This window comes from Gadus morhua, chromosome 3 (genome assembly GCF_902167405.1).
Source record: "Gadus morhua chromosome 3, gadMor3.0, whole genome shotgun sequence".
NCBI classification, from domain to species: Eukaryota; Metazoa; Chordata; class Actinopteri; order Gadiformes; family Gadidae; genus Gadus; species Gadus morhua.
The window spans coordinates 2,663,931-2,685,354 of NC_044050.1; the positions used below are offsets into that span (position 1 = coordinate 2,663,931).

At 46.8% G+C, this 21,424-nt stretch overlaps 1 protein-coding gene across 6 annotated transcripts; it reads right to left on the minus strand.

The window, feature by feature from the left end:
* Positions 1–496: 496 nt before the first annotated feature.
* aftpha (aftiphilin a) lies at positions 497–21,050 on the minus strand. 6 transcript variants are annotated; one of them, XM_030351397.1, is made up of 9 exons: positions 20,788–21,050; positions 18,274–19,858; positions 8,901–9,073; positions 8,196–8,325; positions 6,805–6,861; positions 6,393–6,512; positions 5,749–5,812; positions 4,385–4,508; positions 497–2,280 (listed from the first exon to the last, which is right to left on the minus strand). In XM_030351397.1, exons 2-9 carry the CDS (start codon positions 19,828–19,830, stop codon positions 2,136–2,138), a joined length of 2,370 nt encoding a protein of 789 aa, XP_030207257.1. In that variant the 5' UTR covers positions 19,831–19,858; positions 20,788–21,050; the 3' UTR covers positions 497–2,135. The 6 variants fall into 6 exon arrangements, with proteins under 6 accessions (XP_030207257.1, XP_030207256.1, XP_030207254.1 ...); XM_030351396.1 differs by having other exon boundaries at positions 8,901–9,076; XM_030351394.1 differs by having other exon boundaries at positions 18,196–19,858.
* Between the last annotated feature and the right edge of the window lie 374 nt (positions 21,051–21,424).

The window sequence follows — 21,424 nt, forward strand, 5'->3', positions numbered from 1 at the left end:
CTATATAGGCCCATCACACAGAGCTAAATCCTCTATACCTGCTGCTGTCTAACCAGTAGGCCCATCACACAGAGCTAAATCCTATATACCTTCTGCTTCCAAACCAGTAGGCCCAGCACACAACGTCCAGCAGCCAGGCTTCACTTAACTTTGGTACGGTAATGCTATGAATGAAACAGGAATGTAATGTTCATTCCAAACGGTCAAGAGGCATTCTGTAAAACCACCTGGTATCTGACGGTTTACAATCTGCCTTCATACCAGCGATGTCCAGTAGGGGCGATCAGAGGTGTAGCCATCAGGATGCTCGGATCGCTTTACGCCTATGATGTAGCAGTGTGTGATGCAGCAGGCTCAAATGGGTTTTGTTCATTAGTCATCTTCATAGCAGCTTCACATATGTGATCAGAAGGAGGCGCTTGACTCGTTGACACCTTAAGCATGATAGAGCTGTTTCTCCAATTGTAAATTTGAGACACAACAGAAGAAACCAATCTATCTCTTAAATTACTTTAATTTCTTGTGTACACTAAATGTAAAGTTGACACACGTAAAGTCTCGAAGAAGCCGGGCATGCACGCTGACCTTTGACAGGCTCTTCAAGTCAGAGGATGTTTCCATAGGAAATTCCCCATACATTTACAGTTCATAGTTTTAACTGTACAGTCTAAAGCCACAGTGGACTATGATTACATCCATTTCATCTTTACAATGTGCAAAATCCTCCTGGAGAGACGGGGTGACAGTGGTACGACAAAAATAAAACTAAATATTAAGATCAAACAATAAGCTGCAAACAAAGCAAATGAGAGAAACAAACATAAATGCACTTCATCTTGGACAGTGATACTAACTGAAGCAAAACCATTGGTCCCTTAATTCCCTTGCAGGTCGACAGCTCTCAGAGAGGTGTTGATAGTTTCAGTGGATTTTACCAAAACATTATTCTGCTTCATCAACCACCAGCACCAAACCACAAACACCCAGACAAAAAACATTAAGATAAAACAATAATCACAGGAAGAGTGTTCCTCTCTGCTTGGTCTCAGAAGCAGCCTCCCATGCAGGCCTCCTCTTCATGAGGCAGACGAGGGGAAGGTGACGGACAAAAGGGACAGTCCTAGTCTTACTAGTAGTGTACTAGGAGCCCTGGGTCAACATAATCAAACACTTAAAGGTGACATAATACCAATAGGTGTGAGCGTGATTAGGCATTACAAGCCATTTTGAAAATCTGCGTCTTCTGACATCACTAGGGGGCGTTTCCACCTAGATATGTGCTGGATAAATCAGTCTGCCAGCCTACCCAGTGAACTGTAGCAAACATTGCTCATCTATCCAGCACACATCAAGTTGGACACGCCCACTTGTGATGTCAGAAAATGCCAATTTTCAAAATGGCTTGTAACTGCTAATCACACTCACACCTGGTGGTATAATATGTCCCCTTTAAACACAAAGGAAACTTAAAAGATCATAAACACAACAGGCAAATACATTGGACTGGATTTCGCAGGCAGTGTGGTTTCAAGTTTATACAATATATATATATATTATGTATAGATATTAAATATGCATTTTATTTATACTATACATTTACTTACTTTGATTTAACCTTTGCAGGTATAATGCCAGCTCGAGTTTCCTTCAAAAAGACACTGATGCACTTCCACTAGACAGCAACATAGGAAATCAAACCTCAAATAATGATCTAAAGGATAAAAATTAACTCCAAAGGGAACTGGGGCTCCAGGATGTACTATGTACATGAGTGATTACGTCCCTATCGCTGACCAATCACAAACATGACTGCCATTGGACCAAATGATATTGATATCTTTAGTTGGGCAACAAGTCCCCAATATAGCTCCCCCCCCCCCCCCCCCAGGCAAGGAGCCAATCACCTGCTTAAAGTTAAAAATTAATAATAATACGCAAACCCAACATCAATTTAAAAAGATGGGGGGGGGGGGAAGTTGCAATAGAGTTGCTCAGAACCCAAAACCTCAGCCACCAAAATAACCAAAGAAAAACAGACACAAAACCAACAACACACTCATAACAAATGGAAAGCGGGTTGAGTATGATGAGGAGCAGGAGGAGGAGCGCGGCGGTGCAGAGCACAGGAAGGGCCCTCAGTCGGGTGTGGCCCTGGAGCAGCCCAGGGGTGTGAGGGTGGTGGGGAACATCAGGACCTTGGCCTGCATGAAGGACAGGTCGGGCAGGGAGGCCATCACTTTGGCCGCCTCCGCACTCAGGTGCTCCTCCTTCTTGGGCTTCCTGTTGAACCGTAGGAAAAAATACAAAAAAATACAAATAAGGACAAATAAACACTTAAAGAGCCGGTGAAGATTCTGATTCAAGATTCTGATTGGCCCAGAGAAATGTCAATTATAAGAATTATCCAATAATGTTTCGCAATTCTAGCTTGCATGGCATGCATATGAAGGACAGCCCCCCCCCCCCCCCCCCCCCCCCCCCCTAGAAATACTTTCCGGTTCTACGCGATTCAGCTGAATGACCCAATTGACCAAGAAAAAGATTATTGTCGCCGAAAAGCGACAAGTTTGCAGGTGTGTTATTATTATTATTATCTGAAGAGCCAGTGATCCCAGGATCCCGTAATCATCAAAGTCAAGGGTCAGCTCGAGCTCCACACATCTCGGAGTTATACTACAAGAGTCTGTGAAGCTCAACTTTCTCTCGGATGCCGCGGTCAAACGTCGCGCAGATGGAGCTCCAGACGTCCACACACACGACGCCCAGACAGATCACCCAGACAGAGCTCAACACGTCCACACCGCCCAGACAGAGCTCCACATGTCCACACACACGGCCCAGACAGAGCTCCACACGTCCACACACACACACGGCCCAGACAGAGCTCAACACGTCCACACCGCCCAGACAGAGCTCCACACGTCCACACACACACACACACGGCCCAGACAGAGCTCAACACGTCCACACACACACACACACACACGGCCCAGACAGAGCTCAACACATCCACACGGCCCAGACAGAGCTCCACACGTCCACACACACACACACCACCCAGACAGAGCTCCACACGCCTCAGAAAAGGCCCTCAGGGCTCAGACATCAAGAAACATCACGAAGCAAAGCCCTCGAGCAGGGGGGAACGTTGACATCTTGTTTTGGGGAGACTGGGAAAAACGTCAAAGTCAAAGCGAACTTTAACATAGGTTTTAACTTAACCCTATTAAAATCCAAAGTGCCAGGTAAACAGGGGAGGCGTGTCATAGCAGCAACCTTCCCCAAGGACCTTACACTGCAACAGATCAATGGCAGCATGCACTCATTCGCAATGATGCCGCCAACACACAGCACGTTATGTCGGTAGTTCCTGCACTGAGCTGATGTTTAAACAATAATGATTTTGTTAAAGGACCAATCACAGCCCTTGCCATCTCCGTTGCGTTGATGGATAGTTGCCATCTCACGACACTATTTCAACAACCCCTGTCGGGGAATTCAGAAATGCAGAGGCCATAACCAAGTTTATTGGTGTTTTCATTGCTGCTGACTACGGCCATTCCCCTTTAAGAAATGTCAATTATAAGAATTATCCAATAATGTTTCGCAATTATAGCTTGCATGGCATGCATATGAAGGACAGCCCCCCCCCCCCCCCTAGACAATTTCTTGGTCAATTGGGTCATTCACCTGAATTGCGTAGAACCGGAGAGTATTTCTACTACGCGATTCAGGTGAATGACCCAATTGACCAAGAAAACGATTATTGTCGCCGAAAAGCGACAAGTTTGCAGGTGTGTTATTATTATTATTATCTGAAGAGCCAGTGATCCAAGGATCCCGCATTGGTGTTTTCATTGCTGCTGACCACGGCCATTCCCCTTTAACCATGACCGTACCGTACCGCGACTTCAAAACCGAGGTACGTTCCGAACCGTGACTTGTGTACCGTTACGCCCCTACTCAAAAACGGTCAAACCGCAAAGTGTGGACCGATGCACTTTTCGTACTCAAGGGCAGCCATCTTAGCTACGCAGCGGAAGAGGGCGGAGCCAGGCTGAGCCAACGTTGGCACATTTTCCACATTAATCAAGTCATTTTGTAGTTTTTATAGCTTTTACAGCTTTTTATAGCTACTATGCGTGAAGAGTTCAACATTCAAAGCTGGATGTTTATTGCGGGAGAGGAGCCCCAGCGGCAGTCTTGGTTGAAATTTCTGGTTAGTGCAACATGGAGTATTCCGTTTGGAATGACAGACATCTGAAAATCAGCGCACTTAATGATTGTGGATGGTGTACTACGTTTAAGTACTCATGGAAGCATGGATATCAGAAGATATAGAACACAGCAAAGGTCTCCTCCGACAACACCGGTGACCTCTGACCTGGCGGAGGTGCTGGTCTTCTCCATGGTTGACATGAGGCGTGCGAAGGCGTCCACCACGCGGCGGCCGGAACCGGTCGAATCCAGCTTTGCCGTGGTCAACTCGTACAGCTCTGGATCTACACCTGAGATCGGGAGAGAGCAGGTGTACAAATGTGTCAAACCCAGACAACCGGAGCGCACGGCCTCTTCCATGCAGACGACAATCAGCAGATGCCCGTCAGACCCGTCATGCACTGAAGGGGACGCCAGGGGACACAAGCACCACAACACATTGTCGTGGGTGGCAGGAGGGTCGTCCCGCCGGCGCCTCCAGCGGGACCTCCAACGAGGAGGGGGACTTCACAAAGAAGCAGGGAGGAAAAAGCAGGGCAGAAAAGCAACAGAAAGAAGCGGGGATGCACCGACATGGCTGCCCTTACTGACAGCCCGTGTGGTGCCTGATGTGGGATGGCGGCTCTGTGGAGGAGCCCTGTGTTGGGTTGCTCTGTGTCAGCACATCCTGAACTCAAGGCACCACATAGCAGAAGGACGCCCCATGCTGCTGACCTGGGATAGAGGTGGAGCTGCTTGGGCCCGAGTCCTCAACGGGGCCAAAGAAATCCAGGTTTAACAAAGAGGAGCCTCCGCTCGCTGCATTGGGCCACGCAGGGCCCGGGAGAGACCAGGAAAGACAAACAAGAGAGAGAGACCAGGAGAGACAGAGAGACAAGAGAGAGGAGCAGCCATGGTTAACATGGGGGAGGAAGAGAGAGCGAGAGAAACAGCGCGAGGAGCAGCCATGGTTAACGTACGGGGGGGAAGAAAGAAAGAAAGAAAGAAAGAAAGAAAGAGAGAGATTTCCATGGTTAACATGGGGGAGGAAGAGAGATAGAGAGAGACAGAGAGGGTGAGAGGGGAAGAAGAGACATGGTTAACATGGGGGAGTGTGCGAGAGAAAGCGAGGGAGCGAGGAGCAGCCATGGTTAACATGGGGGAGGGAGAGACAGACAGAGAGAGAGAGAAAGAGACAAAGGAGCAGCCATGGTTAACGTGGGGGAGACAGAGACACAGGGGAGAAGCCGACCAGGAGGGGGGGGGGACCGGCCAATCAGGAGACACCCTCTGTTCACTTTAAGAAAAAAATATTTCTGTGGTTCGAGCTTTTCAGTTGTTAAATATAATTTTTGTTTTTAGTAAACGTTCTTGATAAATGCTATGACGGGTCATTTTAAATGTCCATCTTTAATCTAGGACCAAGCCCTTTACTATTGTATTCCCTGAGTGGGTGTGGTCTTCATCCCCCATCTATCCCTGTATGCTCTGAGGATGCGGAGGGAGCAGGAGAGAGGAGCAGGAGATGAAGAGGAGGAGGCAGACACTTACCATCCAGGGGGTTTGTAAGGCCACTGCTGCTCCAGTCAAACTGGACAGGTGGGAGGGCCTCCTGCTGGGAGCCGCGGGGACAGGACCGAGAACACAAACACAGAGGAGGGGACTGGTGAGAACATCCTACTGTCTGCTGACTTATGGAGCCTTCTTCCTAGAATAACCGGTTATTTTGGGAGTCATGCCTGGTCCCTGAGAAAGGAAAATAGCCCTGCAAAACCATATCAAACACACTAGATAGGGGCAGGGAGGCTCAAGTGAGCATTGTTCTCCGTGTTGATGAAGAGGGCAGGATGATGCACAACCATCCAAATCTAGTGGAGTCATCTTCCTGCTGAAGGTCTGCTCACAGGTCACACAGGGCTGAAACCAAGGGTGTACCTTTATGGCTCCTTTGCACATGACTAGCAGCAGCTAAGCAGTTACTGGGAGGTAAAATCATTTACAGCAGTACGTTGAAGCATGCCCAGACGTTAGGAACACTATCCAGGAGTAGCAGGGCTCTACCTCAGATCGACCTTTCAAGGACAAATGCAGAATGAAGTCCACCTGAAAAGGGCACTGAACAGTAGTGTACATGCTACTAGACATCCCTACCAGGGTACCAGGAGTGGGTCCTGGAAGTGTAAGTGATGAGGTACCTGGGCCGTGTCTGGACAGGGGCTCTTCTCTGTTCCCAGCGGAGGCGCTTGTGCTATGGAGGTGATCATCTCTGCGGCCGAGATGGGTTTCACAGGTTCTTTGGTGGGTTCCAACATGCCCTGCAACACACACACACTCAGCGTCTTGGTAGCTTACATTTAGCCTGTGCTACGCCAAGTAAAAATACTTTGAATTAAAGTTTTGCTAATGATTTTAATTCTCAAATGGGTCACCGGCCTTGTTGAGCAACAGCATCAGGCCTGAATACCATGAGCAGCGGGCTGGGTTTTGTTCTACTGGTCCCAGTGAGGGCTGGGTTCTGTTCTACTGGTCCCAGTGAGGGCTGGGTTCTGTTCTACATGGTACTGGTTTGGAGGGTCTAGGTAGGAGCAGCGGTTATGATGCACTCACCAGGCTGGCAGCATACATGGGGACGATGATGGCCTGCTTCTTCTGGCCTGTGAAGAGCTGATGACGAGAGAGGAGGTTCAGGAGACAACCAGAGCACTAATGAACTGAAGTTATATTTCTAGAAGCAACACAAAAGCCAATCGACTGTAGTATTTAAAAGGTCAGACGGCCGGTCCTTGCTTTCCAAATAATGCAACCTCTACGTTGCAATATTCACCAACCGGTTAGCAATATAAAGATGAAAGGAAGGCCATGATGAATAAAAGCTTAATTTGAAGGCATTGTGTAATGGCCGGTTCAGACTACACGATTCTCAGACATTCCTCTACGATTTAACATGTCACACTATACGATCACAGAGCCAGGAAATCGGGCCTTGTCTCGTCGTAAGACTGGCCACACTACAAGATTTGAGGGTGCGATGCTCTCTACTTTGTATCATTCACGTTTACAAGATATTTGGAAAATCTAGGATTTAGAACTAACATAAATGCTTTTTACATTTTTGTCATAAAGGTTCCAGTAGTTTTTATATCTGCTCAATGCGGCAATTCCTCACAGTAGATGCGTTGCGCGTGACATGAACTATACAAAGTAGACGCAGCAACAACGTAGCCTAGCAACAAAGCGTCAACAATGGATCCCGGGCTGTATCCCTTTTCACCCTATCGTGAAAGTCCTTTGAGGACACGTCGAAAATGCAGGGACATTGCTGCCACATTTCCACCAAAGTTGTCTCCATTATATTGCTCCATTTTCTATCGTTTTCTTTATTAGCATTCTTCTTGTTATTGTTTGCATTCATTATTGCAGTAGTTACTCCTACTCAGTGTAGTGCAGTGAAGTCAGTTGTTAAACACTGCGCGTGAGCTCCAGCTGTTCGCAGGCTTCCCTCACGCAACTGGGAGCGTGGTTCCCTCATGTCAACAATGTATACGTCATGCGATTCCCCAAAAAATTCTGACATGACAAACTTTTCGGAATGGGGTTTTCGAACGTCGCAGACGAAAACATCGCAGATCGCAAGCATGTCAGATTACAAGACCTCGTCTCATCGCCAACCTGTCAAAATCGTGTACGATTCGCAAATTTGTCTGCGACGAAAGAGTCGGGGCAAAATCGGGCTGAAAACATGTAGTCTGAACCGGCCATAAGACAATGATGCCATAACATAGCAGGGCCTGGATGAGCTCAGGGGCCACCAGGTGGAGGACCAGGGCCTGGCTGAGCTCGGGGGCCACCAGGTGGAGAACCACGGCCTGGCTGAACTCAGGGGCCACCAGGTGGGTCGTGTGGGTCCCCATCAGGAGGACCAGGGGCCACCAGGTCCTCATCAGCGCTCTGGGTCGAGAACGGTTTGAATGCGAGCCGACTCTCGAGCCGCTACTCACGATGTTCCGGGTGTCAATGCCCAGGGAGCAGAGCAGCGTCTTGTTGCTATGGGAACCTCCCCACTGGTGCCTGAGCCCGAACGCCTCGTGGATGTCCAGCAGCTGCCTCCACACGTTGGCCCGCAGCGCTCTACATCGGAGCACACACACAACACACATCAATGGGTGGTTTTGTATAGACCTGGTTTAAAGAGGATTTCACGGTGGACTCAAGTACAAAGATCTTTTATTCCCAGGAACTATTTTTCAAGGGACTAAAAGGTTCCTAGCTTCTGGGGAGAGTTCCTGCGGTGGACACGCAGCTGTAATGAGTACAGGTTACAGGTTTGTCCTGAGAGACAATCACCACCACCATCATCCAGGAAAACCAGTCTTTTTGTTTAAAGGAATGTTGTTTGGCTCATCTTGGCAATGTGCTCCACTTGCATGTCTCCCTTTCCTCGTCTCTTCAGATGCTTTCACACTTCAAAAGTCCAAGAGCGACAGTTGTTCATATTTATCGATGGCCAAGACATCACATTAACGTTCTGTTTCACCAAATCCACAGTGGGTTTTCCAATATAATCTAAATACTAAACATTTCATGTGTGGCACAAAAACCTGTAGCTAGATTCAATGAGTCAGAATAAAGCTGACATGTCATAACTCTCTGCCGAGGGGTACGCCGAGGGGTACACCTAGGATACAGGTGGGGACGTGACTGACCCGTTGGGTGGTGTGGTCCTGGGCCCTTTTCCTGGCCCCTGGGGGGCGCCCCCCGGCTCCTCCGTGGGCTCCAGGAGACACTTCAGGGGGGGCACCTTCTCCTCCACCTCGGTGACGGGGTTCCCTGGGAAGCTCTGCTGAAACAGCCTCTCCACACGACCTGAGAGCGCCACCTGCTGCCAGGAGGACATGCTTTTACAATCAGCACCACCCGTCGGCAGCCAATTTATGTACACATACATATCTATGAAGGTATTATTGTAGCAAAAGTCTTTAGCACGCGTAAACTAAAGGCACAAATATGTAACAGTTAATACGTTTTCAATATTTATTTTGCATGTGTACACTTAAGTCACAAATGACTGAGTAACAGCAAATTTGAAGTCGTAAATATTTTTTCTACCAGTGTAAACACAAAATAGGGACTACAAGTTCACAAGCCCTTTGTTACGGGTGCACAAATCCTATTCTGTGCATCACAACTTCAAAGAGCCACACACTTTTGCTACAATCATTCCAGCGCAGTTGGTGCACAACACATTCATACACCAGTGTTTCATAATCTGAGAACATGCACAAACATTGTGCATTCCTAAACCCAAATCTGAACTAATGGATCAGAAGTTGCACATCTGCGTAATATTTCCTCAGATTTGAAATTATATAGGTCGCTATGTTCAATGACCATTTTAATAACCGAGCACAAGTCCATCGATAACACTGCTCAAATCTGCTGCTACAGCTCAGCTGCTCAGCTGTTGATTTTCTTGCAAATGCTTTTGCAACACGTCTATGTCATGGACCTATTAAAGAAAGGACAGCGGATTACAATTTTTCTTCCGTATCATGGGAGCCAGCCACGCCCTGGTGCATGACGTGCCGGATGCAGAAATATTCTTGTTGTGAAGCATTGTTAGCATTGTAGCATCATAAGCGAGATGTCTGTCTGCACATCCCTCTGCGACTTTAAGTGATAAAAAAACCATCAACGTCATTCATGTTGTAAAAGGAAAAACCTCGAATGAGAAGTTAACGAAGGCCACTGAGCCCTCTCGGATACCGAGCCGAAACATTTGTTTCACTACGACTCCTTGCAGCTGCCCACCCCTCCTTCTCCAGCAATAAATAAACAAATAAAACAGCTTATAAAACGCTTGAGGTGGCGTTTTGAAGGAAAAAATGTACAATTTATAATTACATGGTATAAAAATAATTATGAGCCTTTGATTGATATCCAGACATTTTTTGCGGAGACACATTCCTGTTCCCCACTTGTATAGAGTGGTGGAGTCACGCCCCTTCCGGTAGAGACCATGGGACCTATGAGATCGTAAAATATGAATGGGTTTCAATGAAGAGAAAGTTATTATTTTCTGGTCCCAGTCTTTATGTGCCCCGGTTTAAACACCTTTGTGGATTTAAAAGATCATTTTTCATGCAAAGAAAACTAAAAATGTTTGCGAAAAGATTTGATAATGTTACGTTTCGTGTGAGGCCGCTTTGTGAACTACAACTCTTCGCTGCTTTCGACGCGAATGATATACATCACCACCCGCACTTGGAACTCCGATACAGACATGGCAATCTCCCTGCTCCACTTCACCGCTTTTTTCCAAGGGGAGGATAAAAGCATCGAAAGAGGTGAAAAACATTATAAATCAGGGCATGTGGAGAGTTACAGTTATGCCCATTGGGAGATTGTCGGTCTTGTCCACACCAGTCGCAGGGAGCATGACGTCACATACGAGACATGTAGTCCTTTCTCATTGTGTTTTCTCTACAGCCTTTAACTGAACAATTGCACAATAAACAGTCAAACTCTTGACATGAAAAATGATCATTTAAATTAGGGCTGGGAAATAAACCGATTTTATCGATTAACTCGAGTGTGTAGCTCACGTCGACTTGTTTAAATGAAAATCGGTTTTCTCTTCAACATCCGCCAATGCTTCCCTCTCAGCTCCCGTAGTTCGGAATGGGCTCAGCCCTCCCCCCGCAAAGAGCGCGCATTTACCAAAGTGATACACAAACATGGCAGCGAGTGTGACAGGTTGTATACAACAATTTATTCATATATGTATAATCTATTTTGAGGTTAACATAATTCATTTGAAATATATCGATGTGGTTTAATAATTCGTTGATCTGTTGGTAATTCGTCGATCTGTTGGTAATGCCTCGGGGCTCCAGTAGGGGGATCGCGCTCCTCTTCCTCATTCAATACAGAAGAGTGAAGGAAAGAGCTGTGTGCATGGGTGGATTACTGCACGGGCACACCGGGCACATGCCCAGGGGCCCAAGGGCTCAGGGGTGCCCTTGGGGCCCCCTTGAGCCGCCCCACAAGTTACTAACAGTGGGGCCCAGGGCCCCACAAGTTACTAACAGTGGGGTCCAGGGCCCCACAAGTTACTAACAGTGGGGCCCAGGGCCCCACTGTTAGTAACTGAAGTAGACTGAGCCGCCCCACAAGTTACTAACAGTGGGGCCCAGGGCCCCACAAGTTACTAACAGTGGGGCCCTGGGCCCCACCGTAAGTAACTTTTAATGTTGCATTGTCGAAGCAATCAGTAGAGAAATACAAAAATTCAAGCGAAAACAGCAATAGTACGCCTATTACTACCGAGTAAATAAATTAATCAAAAGATCAATAGGGGGCACTATTTCAGTTTGTGAATTTGAGACCGGTCACGAACAAGTCACTGTCATTTAAACATGGAGCAACGGCGAACTCTAAGTGGAGGGTTGAAGCAATGAATTTATTCAGTTCAGATCATTTAACAAGCCTGGAGGTGATGCAACCCCAAAAGGACTGCTACGAATTATACTCGATTGTGGACTGCAATCTATGTTTCCAAATGTGTAGGCCTATTTAGTACTACGGCTTTTTCTGACTTTGCCCGTCAGTAATTGCGAAGGGGAGCGGTCATTCTCTCTTCTTCTGTCCAGGATTAAAAATGAACTGAGGACGAAAATGTCACAAAAACGCCTCAAGGCACTTTCTCTCATGGCAATTGAGAGCGACCTTACCAATGCACTGGACTTTGGTGATATCGTGGAGGATTTTGCACGGAACAGAGCCCGGAAAAAATGCATTTCATAGGTGAAATGCATTACTGTCAATTAATGTAAGGAACTGTTCGTATTGAGTTGCTTTAAGTCGTTTTTATTTGTGGTTGAAAGCTGTGCATTCGAAATTCGTTCACATCGCCAAAAATGTCATAAATTATATATATTTTTTATCCTGTTTTGGTTAAATAAAGATGCCTTTATTGGTATTATTATTGTGAGGTTGCCTTTCCTGTGCTACAAATCCTGCTGAGTTGCAGGTATAGGCCAATGACTTATCGCCAATAAGTGTGTGTGTATTCTGGGTGCATGTGTTTATGTTGGAAGGGGGGGGGGGGCCTGCGGAGTCCACGTGCCCAGGGGCCCGATATGTCATAATGCGTCTATGGCTCTGTGTGTGTCTTTTTTTTTAAGGCAATTACCGTTTGCAAAACACTGTATATTTATGAACACATGTTGAAAGTTTGAATGTTATGTTGGCCCTTTATCTCTTATCATTAGTAATATTTTATGTTTACAGAAATATTTTATTTTATATTTTATATATTTTAAATTTTATGTAATGTTACAGGTTACACTGTTTACAATGGCAGGGCCTGCCATAATGCCTTTTTATGTAAATCGATTTGAATCGGAAATCTGATTTTTTGTGAAAAAATCTGGGATTCTTTTTTTAGGCCATATCGCCCAGCCCTAATTTAAATCCTCAAAAAACATATGTGTAATCCGGGGCATATAAAGACTGGGACCAGAAGATAATTACTTACGCTCCATTGAAACCCATTCACATTTTACGATTTCATAGGTCCCATGGGGTCTACCGGAAGGGGCGTGACATCGCCACTCTATAGAATGGCGAAGTCACGCCCTTCCGGCATTAATCAATGAAAGTCGCCGGCAGGGGGTGCATTTTTCAAACTATACTGGGACCATCCAAGCAGACCATTAAAATACATTGAAGGACACTTGCTGCATGTTAATGCAATAATTTGGTGGGAATTTAGTTGAACTAAGTAATTTAATTTGACATAATGCAAGATACCCAGCTTCGTCGTGTAGGATGCCCTCGACTACTTTCAAGTAGGGATGGGCCGATAGTCGATTCTATCGACCATCGACGATAGATGGATTCCATCGTCGATCGTCTCAAGTAGCCGATAATTATATTTTAATAATTATTATTATTATTTATTTTTATTTATTTTTTTTAAAAGTGCTGTGGTAGCTATTTTTTCAACTTAAAAAGCACCGCAAATTGTAATTGAAATTAACTGGCACCGGTGGAAAACATACTATGTAGCGCTGACCTGCCGTATTCACTCACTGCTGCGAGAGGAGAGGGGAGGGGCACGAAACCTACCGGTCTGCTCGCACGGCAAAATGACATCACACCCCGCTGCACCATTTCCGGGTCACAGCTGTGGTACATGAGCTGTGTTCGAAATCGTTCCCTATTCACTCACTCACTATTCCCTATAGTGTTCATGATATAGTGCACTACATAGGGAACGAACAAACGAGAATTCAGATACTACGCTGAACATTTCTAAACGTCATTTGCGTCAGTAAATGCGCCGGGTAGTTGTGTGACGCAGACAGATGCGCCCAGATTGTGTAAACAAACCGGGCACTCTAGAGGAAAGCTGGAGGTTGTATTGATGTTGAATGTTACATTTCCTTGAACAAGGTTTTTCTTATTAATTTTGAATGTTTCATTTTCTTGTTAAATCCCAAATAAATTGTTGATATTTCTAAACGAAAGCCGGAGACTCCATCATTAAATGTAGTCGTTTTCGCCGCTTGCGGTTATTGAGCTTCTTCTTCTCCTCCGGAAAAACACGACTGCATTGCATTGTGGTATATGGGAGTAACAACACGTAGGGAACATCATATGTACACTCACATTTTGGGTATTTTAAGTGCATATAGGGCATGAAATTAACCAGTGAGAATTCGAACAACACTACAAAATAGCGAGCACCCTATATAGTGCACTATATCTGTGATAGGGAACGATTTCGAACACAGCTACGAGCTGTGTGTCATCAGCGTGTGTCATGACAGCGCCGCCGGCGCCGACGCATCGAAACATAAATCAGCGGATGCTCACGCTGGTCCAAGGGGAAGACCATCGTATTCGTTTTTAAGAAAAAAATCGAAAAATAAAAACGCGATTTTTTTCAAAGTGATAAATTGTTATAAATAATTAATATTATAAAATTATTATAAAGGTGCCCCCCCCCCGATAGTATCGACTATCGGCGATCGCTAGGGGGCGCTATCGGACGATGGAAGTTTGTAGACGATTGCCCAACCCTACTTTTAAGACACCAGAAAGTAAGAGTTTGCTTGGAGTGTAATTGCTGCAATTTTTTCCCGCCCACGGACACTCTGCGTCATACGGATATGAATCACATTTGCTACACTTGTACCACAGACACATTACAAAAGTATCCGCAAGAAAAACAGCCGAGACTCTTTCAAGCAGATTCGAGCAGTTGTATCGATGGACTTGTGGTCGCTCATTAAAATGGTCATTGAACATAGCGATTTAAACTTAGCTCAAAAAGTTAGGAAATTAGTGTTTGGTAGATTATTTCTCTGGGGTAACAATGCTTTTTGGCAATAAATCTTATACTGTTGGAAAGCCTGTTTAGTTCCCTTTCAAATGGTGCCCCATTTGTAAGGAACATGCATTTGTGGGATGTGCAGCAGCGCTGAGTATGTGGGTTACGCCCATGAAAAATTTGCCAAATCTTTTCTGCCATTGCCAAACAGGTTATTTTGCTGTTGCTATCGACACTTGTTTTGAGCTTCTGGTACCCCCAGGTGCTGCCAATCAGGTGCCTGATTGGCACCTGTGAGCATGGGCCCTACTACTGTAAATACAGCTACAGTCAGTAAGTGTCTGCTCCAAGAATTGGCATGCCGCGTTTGACTGATCGTGATAGGGCTCTTGCGATAGCGCAATTTCAAGCTGGTGTTTTGCAAAAACCAAGTTGCGGCATTATTTGGACTGAGCCCTATTACCCTCTCCAAAATGAAGGCCAAGTTCCATATAACGGGGGATGTCAAAGACAGGCTGCGAAGTGGCCTGTCTTTTAAGACGACACCCCAAGAAGACCCTTACATCACCCCGTCAGCACTTAGGTGCTGTAGGCCGTCTTCTACAGATTCGCAGTCAAGGTTTGCAGGACGATGACCGACGGCTCTCTGCTCAGACAATCGGGAACAGACTACACACAGCCAATCTCCGGTCTCATAGGGCTGCCAGGAGTCCTGCCATGACTGTCCTTCCCCGTCAGGCCCGTTGGCGCTGGTGTCGGCAACACGTGCACTGGAACCTGAACATGCGAGGAACGTTATGTTCAGTGATGAGTCCAGATTCTGCTTACGGCAGTTGGATCGTAGGGTCCAAGTATGGAGGAGACGCGGAGAACGCTATGCTGATTGTTGCACCGATAGAATAACATCTTTTGGTGGAGGAAGTGTGATGGTGTGGGGCAGCATCTCCCTCACTGGAAAAACAAGGCTTGTCATCATTGGAGGAAATCTCCATGGTGAGATTCTGCAGATGGCCTGCTAGCAGTCCTGACCTCAAGCCCATTGAACACTTGTGGGATCAGCTTGGGTGTGCTGTTCGTGCCAAAGTGACCAACACAACCATGTTGGCTGACTAGCGACAAATGCTGGTTGAAGAATGGGATGCCATCCCACAGCAGTGTGTGACAAGGCTGGTGACCAGCATGAGGAGGAGGTGCCAGGCTGTTGTGGCTGTGTATGGTTCTTCCACACGCTACTGAGGCTCCTGTTTGTGAAATGAATAAATAGTCAAATTGCCATTATGTCTTGTATCTTCAAACTTCAATCATCGAATCCACCAAACACCAAAGAGAAGATTTGTCAAAATTTTCATGGCCGCAACCCACATACTCAGCTCTGCTGCTCATCCCACAAGTGCATGTTCCTAACAAATGGGGCACCATTCGAAAGGGAATTATACAGTGTTTCGAACGGCATAAGATTTATTGCCAAAAAGCATTGTTACCACAGAGAAATAATCAACCTAACACAAATTTCCTTATTTTGTTTATATAATTTAATTTGTGAGGAAATATTTCACAGATGTGCAACTTCTGATGCATTAGTTCACATTTCGGTTTACGAATGCAGTATTTTTGCATGTTCTTAGATTATGAAACACGGGTGTATGAATGTAGCCTGGCTAACGCCAGACCTCATCTCAATCTACATTGAGATGAGGTATTGGAACCACACATTCATTTTTCTCGTATTTGAGGCGTGGTTTACGATTGCCCGGAGCCGTTTATTGGGCGCTACGAATGTCTATCATACGAGTCTGTACGTAGCTCATAGCCAATCAAAGCCTGTTCGTAGCAGGGCAAAGACATCCTTCTTGGTAATGAAAGAGTTTAACGCTGAAAGTTGCTATTTTTTCAAAATAAACTTCGGTGTGTCGCATTTACGTCGTCATCGTCTTGCCGTCCCTCCCCGTTCTGTGATTGGTTCCCTATCTCAGGCAAAAATCGGATCCATGGAATCCAGGCTGCCTAGCAGCGCAAAATGAAATTGCGTGCAAGGCAGCATGGCACCAGGCTAGTATGAATGTGTTTTGCACCAACTGCGCTGGAGTGATTGAGGCAAAAGTGTCAAGTGCATGACTCTTTGAAGTTGTGATGCACAGAATAGGTTTTGTTCACCTGTAACAAAGGACTTGTAACTCGTAGCCCCTATTGTGTTTACAATGGTAGAAAAAAATACAACTTTTGCCACTTTAATACCTTCAACCATTTCATTGCATCAGACTTTTGTATGGCCCACTGATGGATGACGATGCAGAGGAGTGAGGATCAGTGTGATCAAACTGCTGGAATGGTTTGTGATGTCATCTTGCACAGAAGTCAATCAGGCCGCAATAATATGACCCCTTTTTAATGCTGTCCCCGTGTTTGATTACTCAGCCGAAGCTGATAATTTAGGGAATGTTGTGCGATAACGTTGAACCACAGCTCGTCTAGAGTCCCTATAAGAGGGCATCAAAGACCTCAGAATAGGTCAGGAATTAACCCAAAAACAATGGAGAGAGGGAACTCCATCCTTGACGTGGAAAGGATCTATGGGCCCATGAGGATAAACTGTTTGTAGCGGAGTGGCTGACTTGGAATGTGTGCAGCTATCGTATCTGCTGGGGCAGAAACAAGCTGGCAAGGTCACACTGGCAGGAAGGCGGATCCCTGAGATCAGATTACAGAGCCTAGCGTGCTCCGCTCCTGCAGTCTAAACATGCGCCCCCTCAGTGCTGAAAGGAAAGGGAACCGGGGCTACATTTCACACCGTGAATGAATAACACGGCAGCAAAGGGCTTGCCCGCACCTCAGGAAGGTATGACTAGAACTCCAAAAGAGGGGTGAGAACATGCCAGCACAGAGGGAGGACTTGGTGAATGAAACAAAGACATCTCTGCTCACTGTTTGAACGATTGTTATCTAATCACATGTTGAACTACGCTAGCTGTAAACGCAATACTCTGGTCAATTCTTTCAAACGATAATGAACCAACCAAATCAAACTGAAAAGATCTTGGATTCTACAGTCCACCCTCTACAACCCTTATCACTCAGAAACCGAGTCCGCTGCCTGGCTCAGTTGCTGCAGACTGACCGGAGGGCATGTTTAAAGGACTCCTGTTTCCGTGACACGGGTTTTCCGTGAACAGGGTTTCAGTGACTCGCTGCTGCTGCCGCCCCAACCACCATCTTGGCCATTTCTCTGTATGATGATAATGACCCAATCACCCATCTTTAGTTAGTCAATGAGCAGGCCTGGGGGGGGTACCTCTTCTCAGACCCATATTGTTAGTGTTCTCACAGCAGGTGTTCCACAGCGAATAAGACTTCAATTTGTGCAATTTGACCAATTCTTCAGAATCCTTTTACTGGAACAGTTGGGAACAGTTTTTTATCATCTACATTTTATGAATAGTAGTATCCATTCTTTATGTTGGACATTCTATTTAATACCCCCCCCCCCCTCCCCCTCAATTAAAGGCTGGCACCAAGCAGGCATCCTGCATCAGTAGAGGTGTGAAGGGCCACTCTTAGTACATGTTTTTGTATAGTCTATGAGATCTGCCCTCGGGGACTTGTAAAGTAACCTCAACCCAAGGACTGTCATATGCTTATCAAGGGCCCCTACTAGCGCTACTTACAGAGTGGACCTCTGTCCTGCTGTTTGGGTGGTCTGAGGTTGGGGGAGGGGCTTCGGGTGTGGACCACTCCTCCTGTACCTCTGGAGTAGAGCCCTGCTCTCCATCAAATGCCGCCCACGAGTCCTCGTCTGCCGGCCCTGCCTCCTCGCTGAAGGCGCTCCAGCCCGCACCCGCTTGCGGCGCCACGTCCACTGCGACCGAGCTGAAATTCCCGAAGCTGTCGCTGCCTGGGAACTCAGTGAACTGGCCTCTGTCCTTGTCATCGTTGCTGTTGTAGTTGCTGTCCTCAAGAGGAAGAGGCTCCTCCCCTTCCTCCTGCTCCTCCCCTGTTCCCGCAGGTTCAAACCTTTGGGTGTTAAAATCCCCAAAGTCCTCGTCTTCTTGGTCCCCTGGGACCTGCTGGTCTGCGGTCGACTGGGTGCTGGGCAGGTCGTGCTCCACCTGGACATCTAACTGGTCAAAATGAGCAAAGTCTTGATCACTGAAGCCATCAACATCGTCAAAACCCCTAATACCCACGTCCTGGTCTTCTGGCGGCGGGCTGTGATGGTTGGGCGCAGCAGAGTCCTCCTGGGGTAGGGCAGAGGGCCCCAAGCCAGTAGTGCTGGGGTCCCCACACAGCTCTGGGGGGTCCTGGTCCAACGAGGTCCGAGTCTCTGTCCCGTTTCCAGTGGCCTCCTCCACTGACCGTTCAGTTGTTTCTTCCTTGCCGGTCCTTTCTTGAGGAGTGCAGTCTTCGCCACTGCCCGCTGTCTCTTCAGCCCTGTCATCACAAAATCCGTTCAGAGCCAGCATTTCTGTCGTAGTGCAGAATGTATTTAAGTGCTCAGGAAGGCAGTCCGGTTGTTTTGATTTGGTATCTGAGAGACCGCCCTGCTGCTGGCTTGACGGTACGTCTGGGAGCTCACAAGAGGATACAGATTCTGAGCCATCCAGTCCAACTCTGTGTGCTTCCTCCATGTCCCCCTCTAAAGTGATTCCCTGGTCTATGTTAGAGTAGACTGGGCTGGGACCCTCCCGGAGTGAGCAGCCCCCGAACGGGCTGTGTGAAACCTCTGCTGTGTGTGCAGTCGGACTGTCGCTGGCTCCAACATCTGCGAAAGCAGCAAAGTCTGCAAATTCGTCATCCCGGCTTTCAGGCGGGACAGCTTCCGTGTCCTCTGGGGAGGCTCCGGTTCTACAGCTGTTGACAGAATTTTGCAGTGAAGGAATTCCCTGAACATCGAGCATCTTAAACCCGTTTGTTAAAACCTCCGGGCCTTCGCCGTTGCAATCCACAGGGAGCAGACCGCAGGAGAGAGCCTTTTTAGTTTCTCCCACCGTCCTTTCCGAAGGGCAACTGCTGTGGCGGCCACCGGACAAGACCCCGTTGGCCTTGGCCGGGTCCCCTTCCTGGGTGTGGGGAGCGGCGGTGCTCGGGTGGCCTGCCACACGCCCGTTATTTAGGAGTTCAGGCGGGGAGGTAGCATTGAGCGCCTGGACCTGGTTGAACGTGGTGGGTGTGTCAAACTCTGTGAGGCTGACACTGTGGGGGACGCTGGAGAAGCCATCAAAGTCTCCAAAGTCATCTTCCTCTTCACCATCCTCCAGCGGGGGAGGAGAGGAGGAGTACATCCGAATCACATCTGGCTCCATGATTCTCAACAGTTACTCCAGGATATTCCTGTAGGGAAACAGAAGATCATCAGATCTGTATTCTGAGGTGATCGGATCCATGCAAACATGTATTATGGGAATATTAACTAGACACAGAAAAGTACTATGGTGCTACTACAGCAAAGGAAACTTATAGGTATGATGCATATAATAAACAATCATGCATAATAACTACATATTATATGGAAACAACCTCAAACAAACAACCTGGGAATGTCTCTTCTTTTAGGGAGCCGAAACTTCCACCCATTCAGGTGTTCAACAAGTTAATACAACTTGGACAATTTCAATATTCTTGAGCAAACAGATACATAAAGTTCAGTTTGAAATGCAGTTCAATTAGTCACATCTCGGCATGAATCCCGAGTCTACCATGACATGAAGAATATGAAGGTTCAGAAGAACCAGCATCACTCCAGGTATGTTACTATATAGACAGGTGGCTGGGGTCTGTAACGTGGAGGTCCTCTGGACAAGCGATGTATACGGTAATGATTCCTAAATCGGATTAGCTCAATATACTTCAGCATCTATATAGACATCTACATGGATATACAAGTCCTGACCGAGTTGGAGTGGAAACACTGGCAGACTAACCGGCTAGAGGCGAAGCTAGCTCGGCTCTACACCAAACCTGTTTGACGTATGGCCCCAAACCCTTTTTATACAAACGACAGAGATTTGAACCATAATGCAGGTAAGACATTAAACTCTGTGCTCTCCAACCCGAGTGGAGACCCTCTGATGACGGAGCCCGGTGGGTGTCAACAGTCCCTCACTGTCATCATGAACTCCGGTTCACCCGCTAGCACACAGCAGGTGGACGTGTGGAGAACACACTTTTTGTCCGTGAAGACACTACGGTACGAACAGGCTCAGCGAGGAGACAACTTTAGTGGCTATCTGCGTAGCTAGCAGCTAGCAGCGACATGCTACCTGGTGGAGCTAGTGGAGCTAGCGGAGCTTCCGGTTAGAGAGGAGCCGCGGGAGCTGACCGTGGGAGCGGGGCGGTGAGGTCCATGTCCCGGTCCACCGACGGACTCCCGTTGGATTAAAGTCACCAATCAGGATGAAAACTATGAAAGACCACTGAGGTGGAGTCGGCCAGCTGAAGATAACACTATAGGACCCGAGTCACCTGAACTCGCCCGACGAATACCCAGAATGCATTGCTTTGACATGACATCGGCAGGTTCCGGAAATCCTCGGCATACGTTTCTTCTTCTTCTTCTTCTTTCGTGTTTATTTATTTGGCGATTGGCAAACCAATATGGCGTATTACCGCCACCTACTGTTTGGTTTAGAGCTTCAATGGAGATCATACGTTATAAACTATGCAAAAGAACAAAAGTAAATAAACAAAATCATATAAATAGAAAACAACAGATTAAATTATAATCTGTCAAATAAACCTGTTGCTTTTAGATAAGTCATTACATGTTTCCATTCTGGTGGTCTCAGTGTGGAAAATGAGAGTAAACCCTCTAAGGTCAAGCTTGTTTGACCCAAAGCTTTAACATTTTTCAACAGCTCCCTTCTCTCCAAATTGTACGCTTCACATTGTAGTAAAACA

Excerpts from the sequence above, each read along its gene's own strand:
- aftpha (XM_030351392.1), bottom strand. The coding sequence starts at position 19,830 with ATGGAGCCAGATGTGATTCGGATGTACTCCTCCTCTCCTCCCCCGCTG. Across the intron at positions 9,077-18,195 it reads GCAGGACAGAGGTCCACTCT|CAGGTGGCGCTCTCAGGTCG; the intron begins GTAAGTAGCGCT and ends TCCTCCTGGCAG. Across the intron at positions 5,813-6,392 it reads CCTGTCCAGACACGGCCCAG|CAGGAGGCCCTCCCACCTGT; the intron begins GTACCTCATCAC and ends CGCGGCTCCCAG.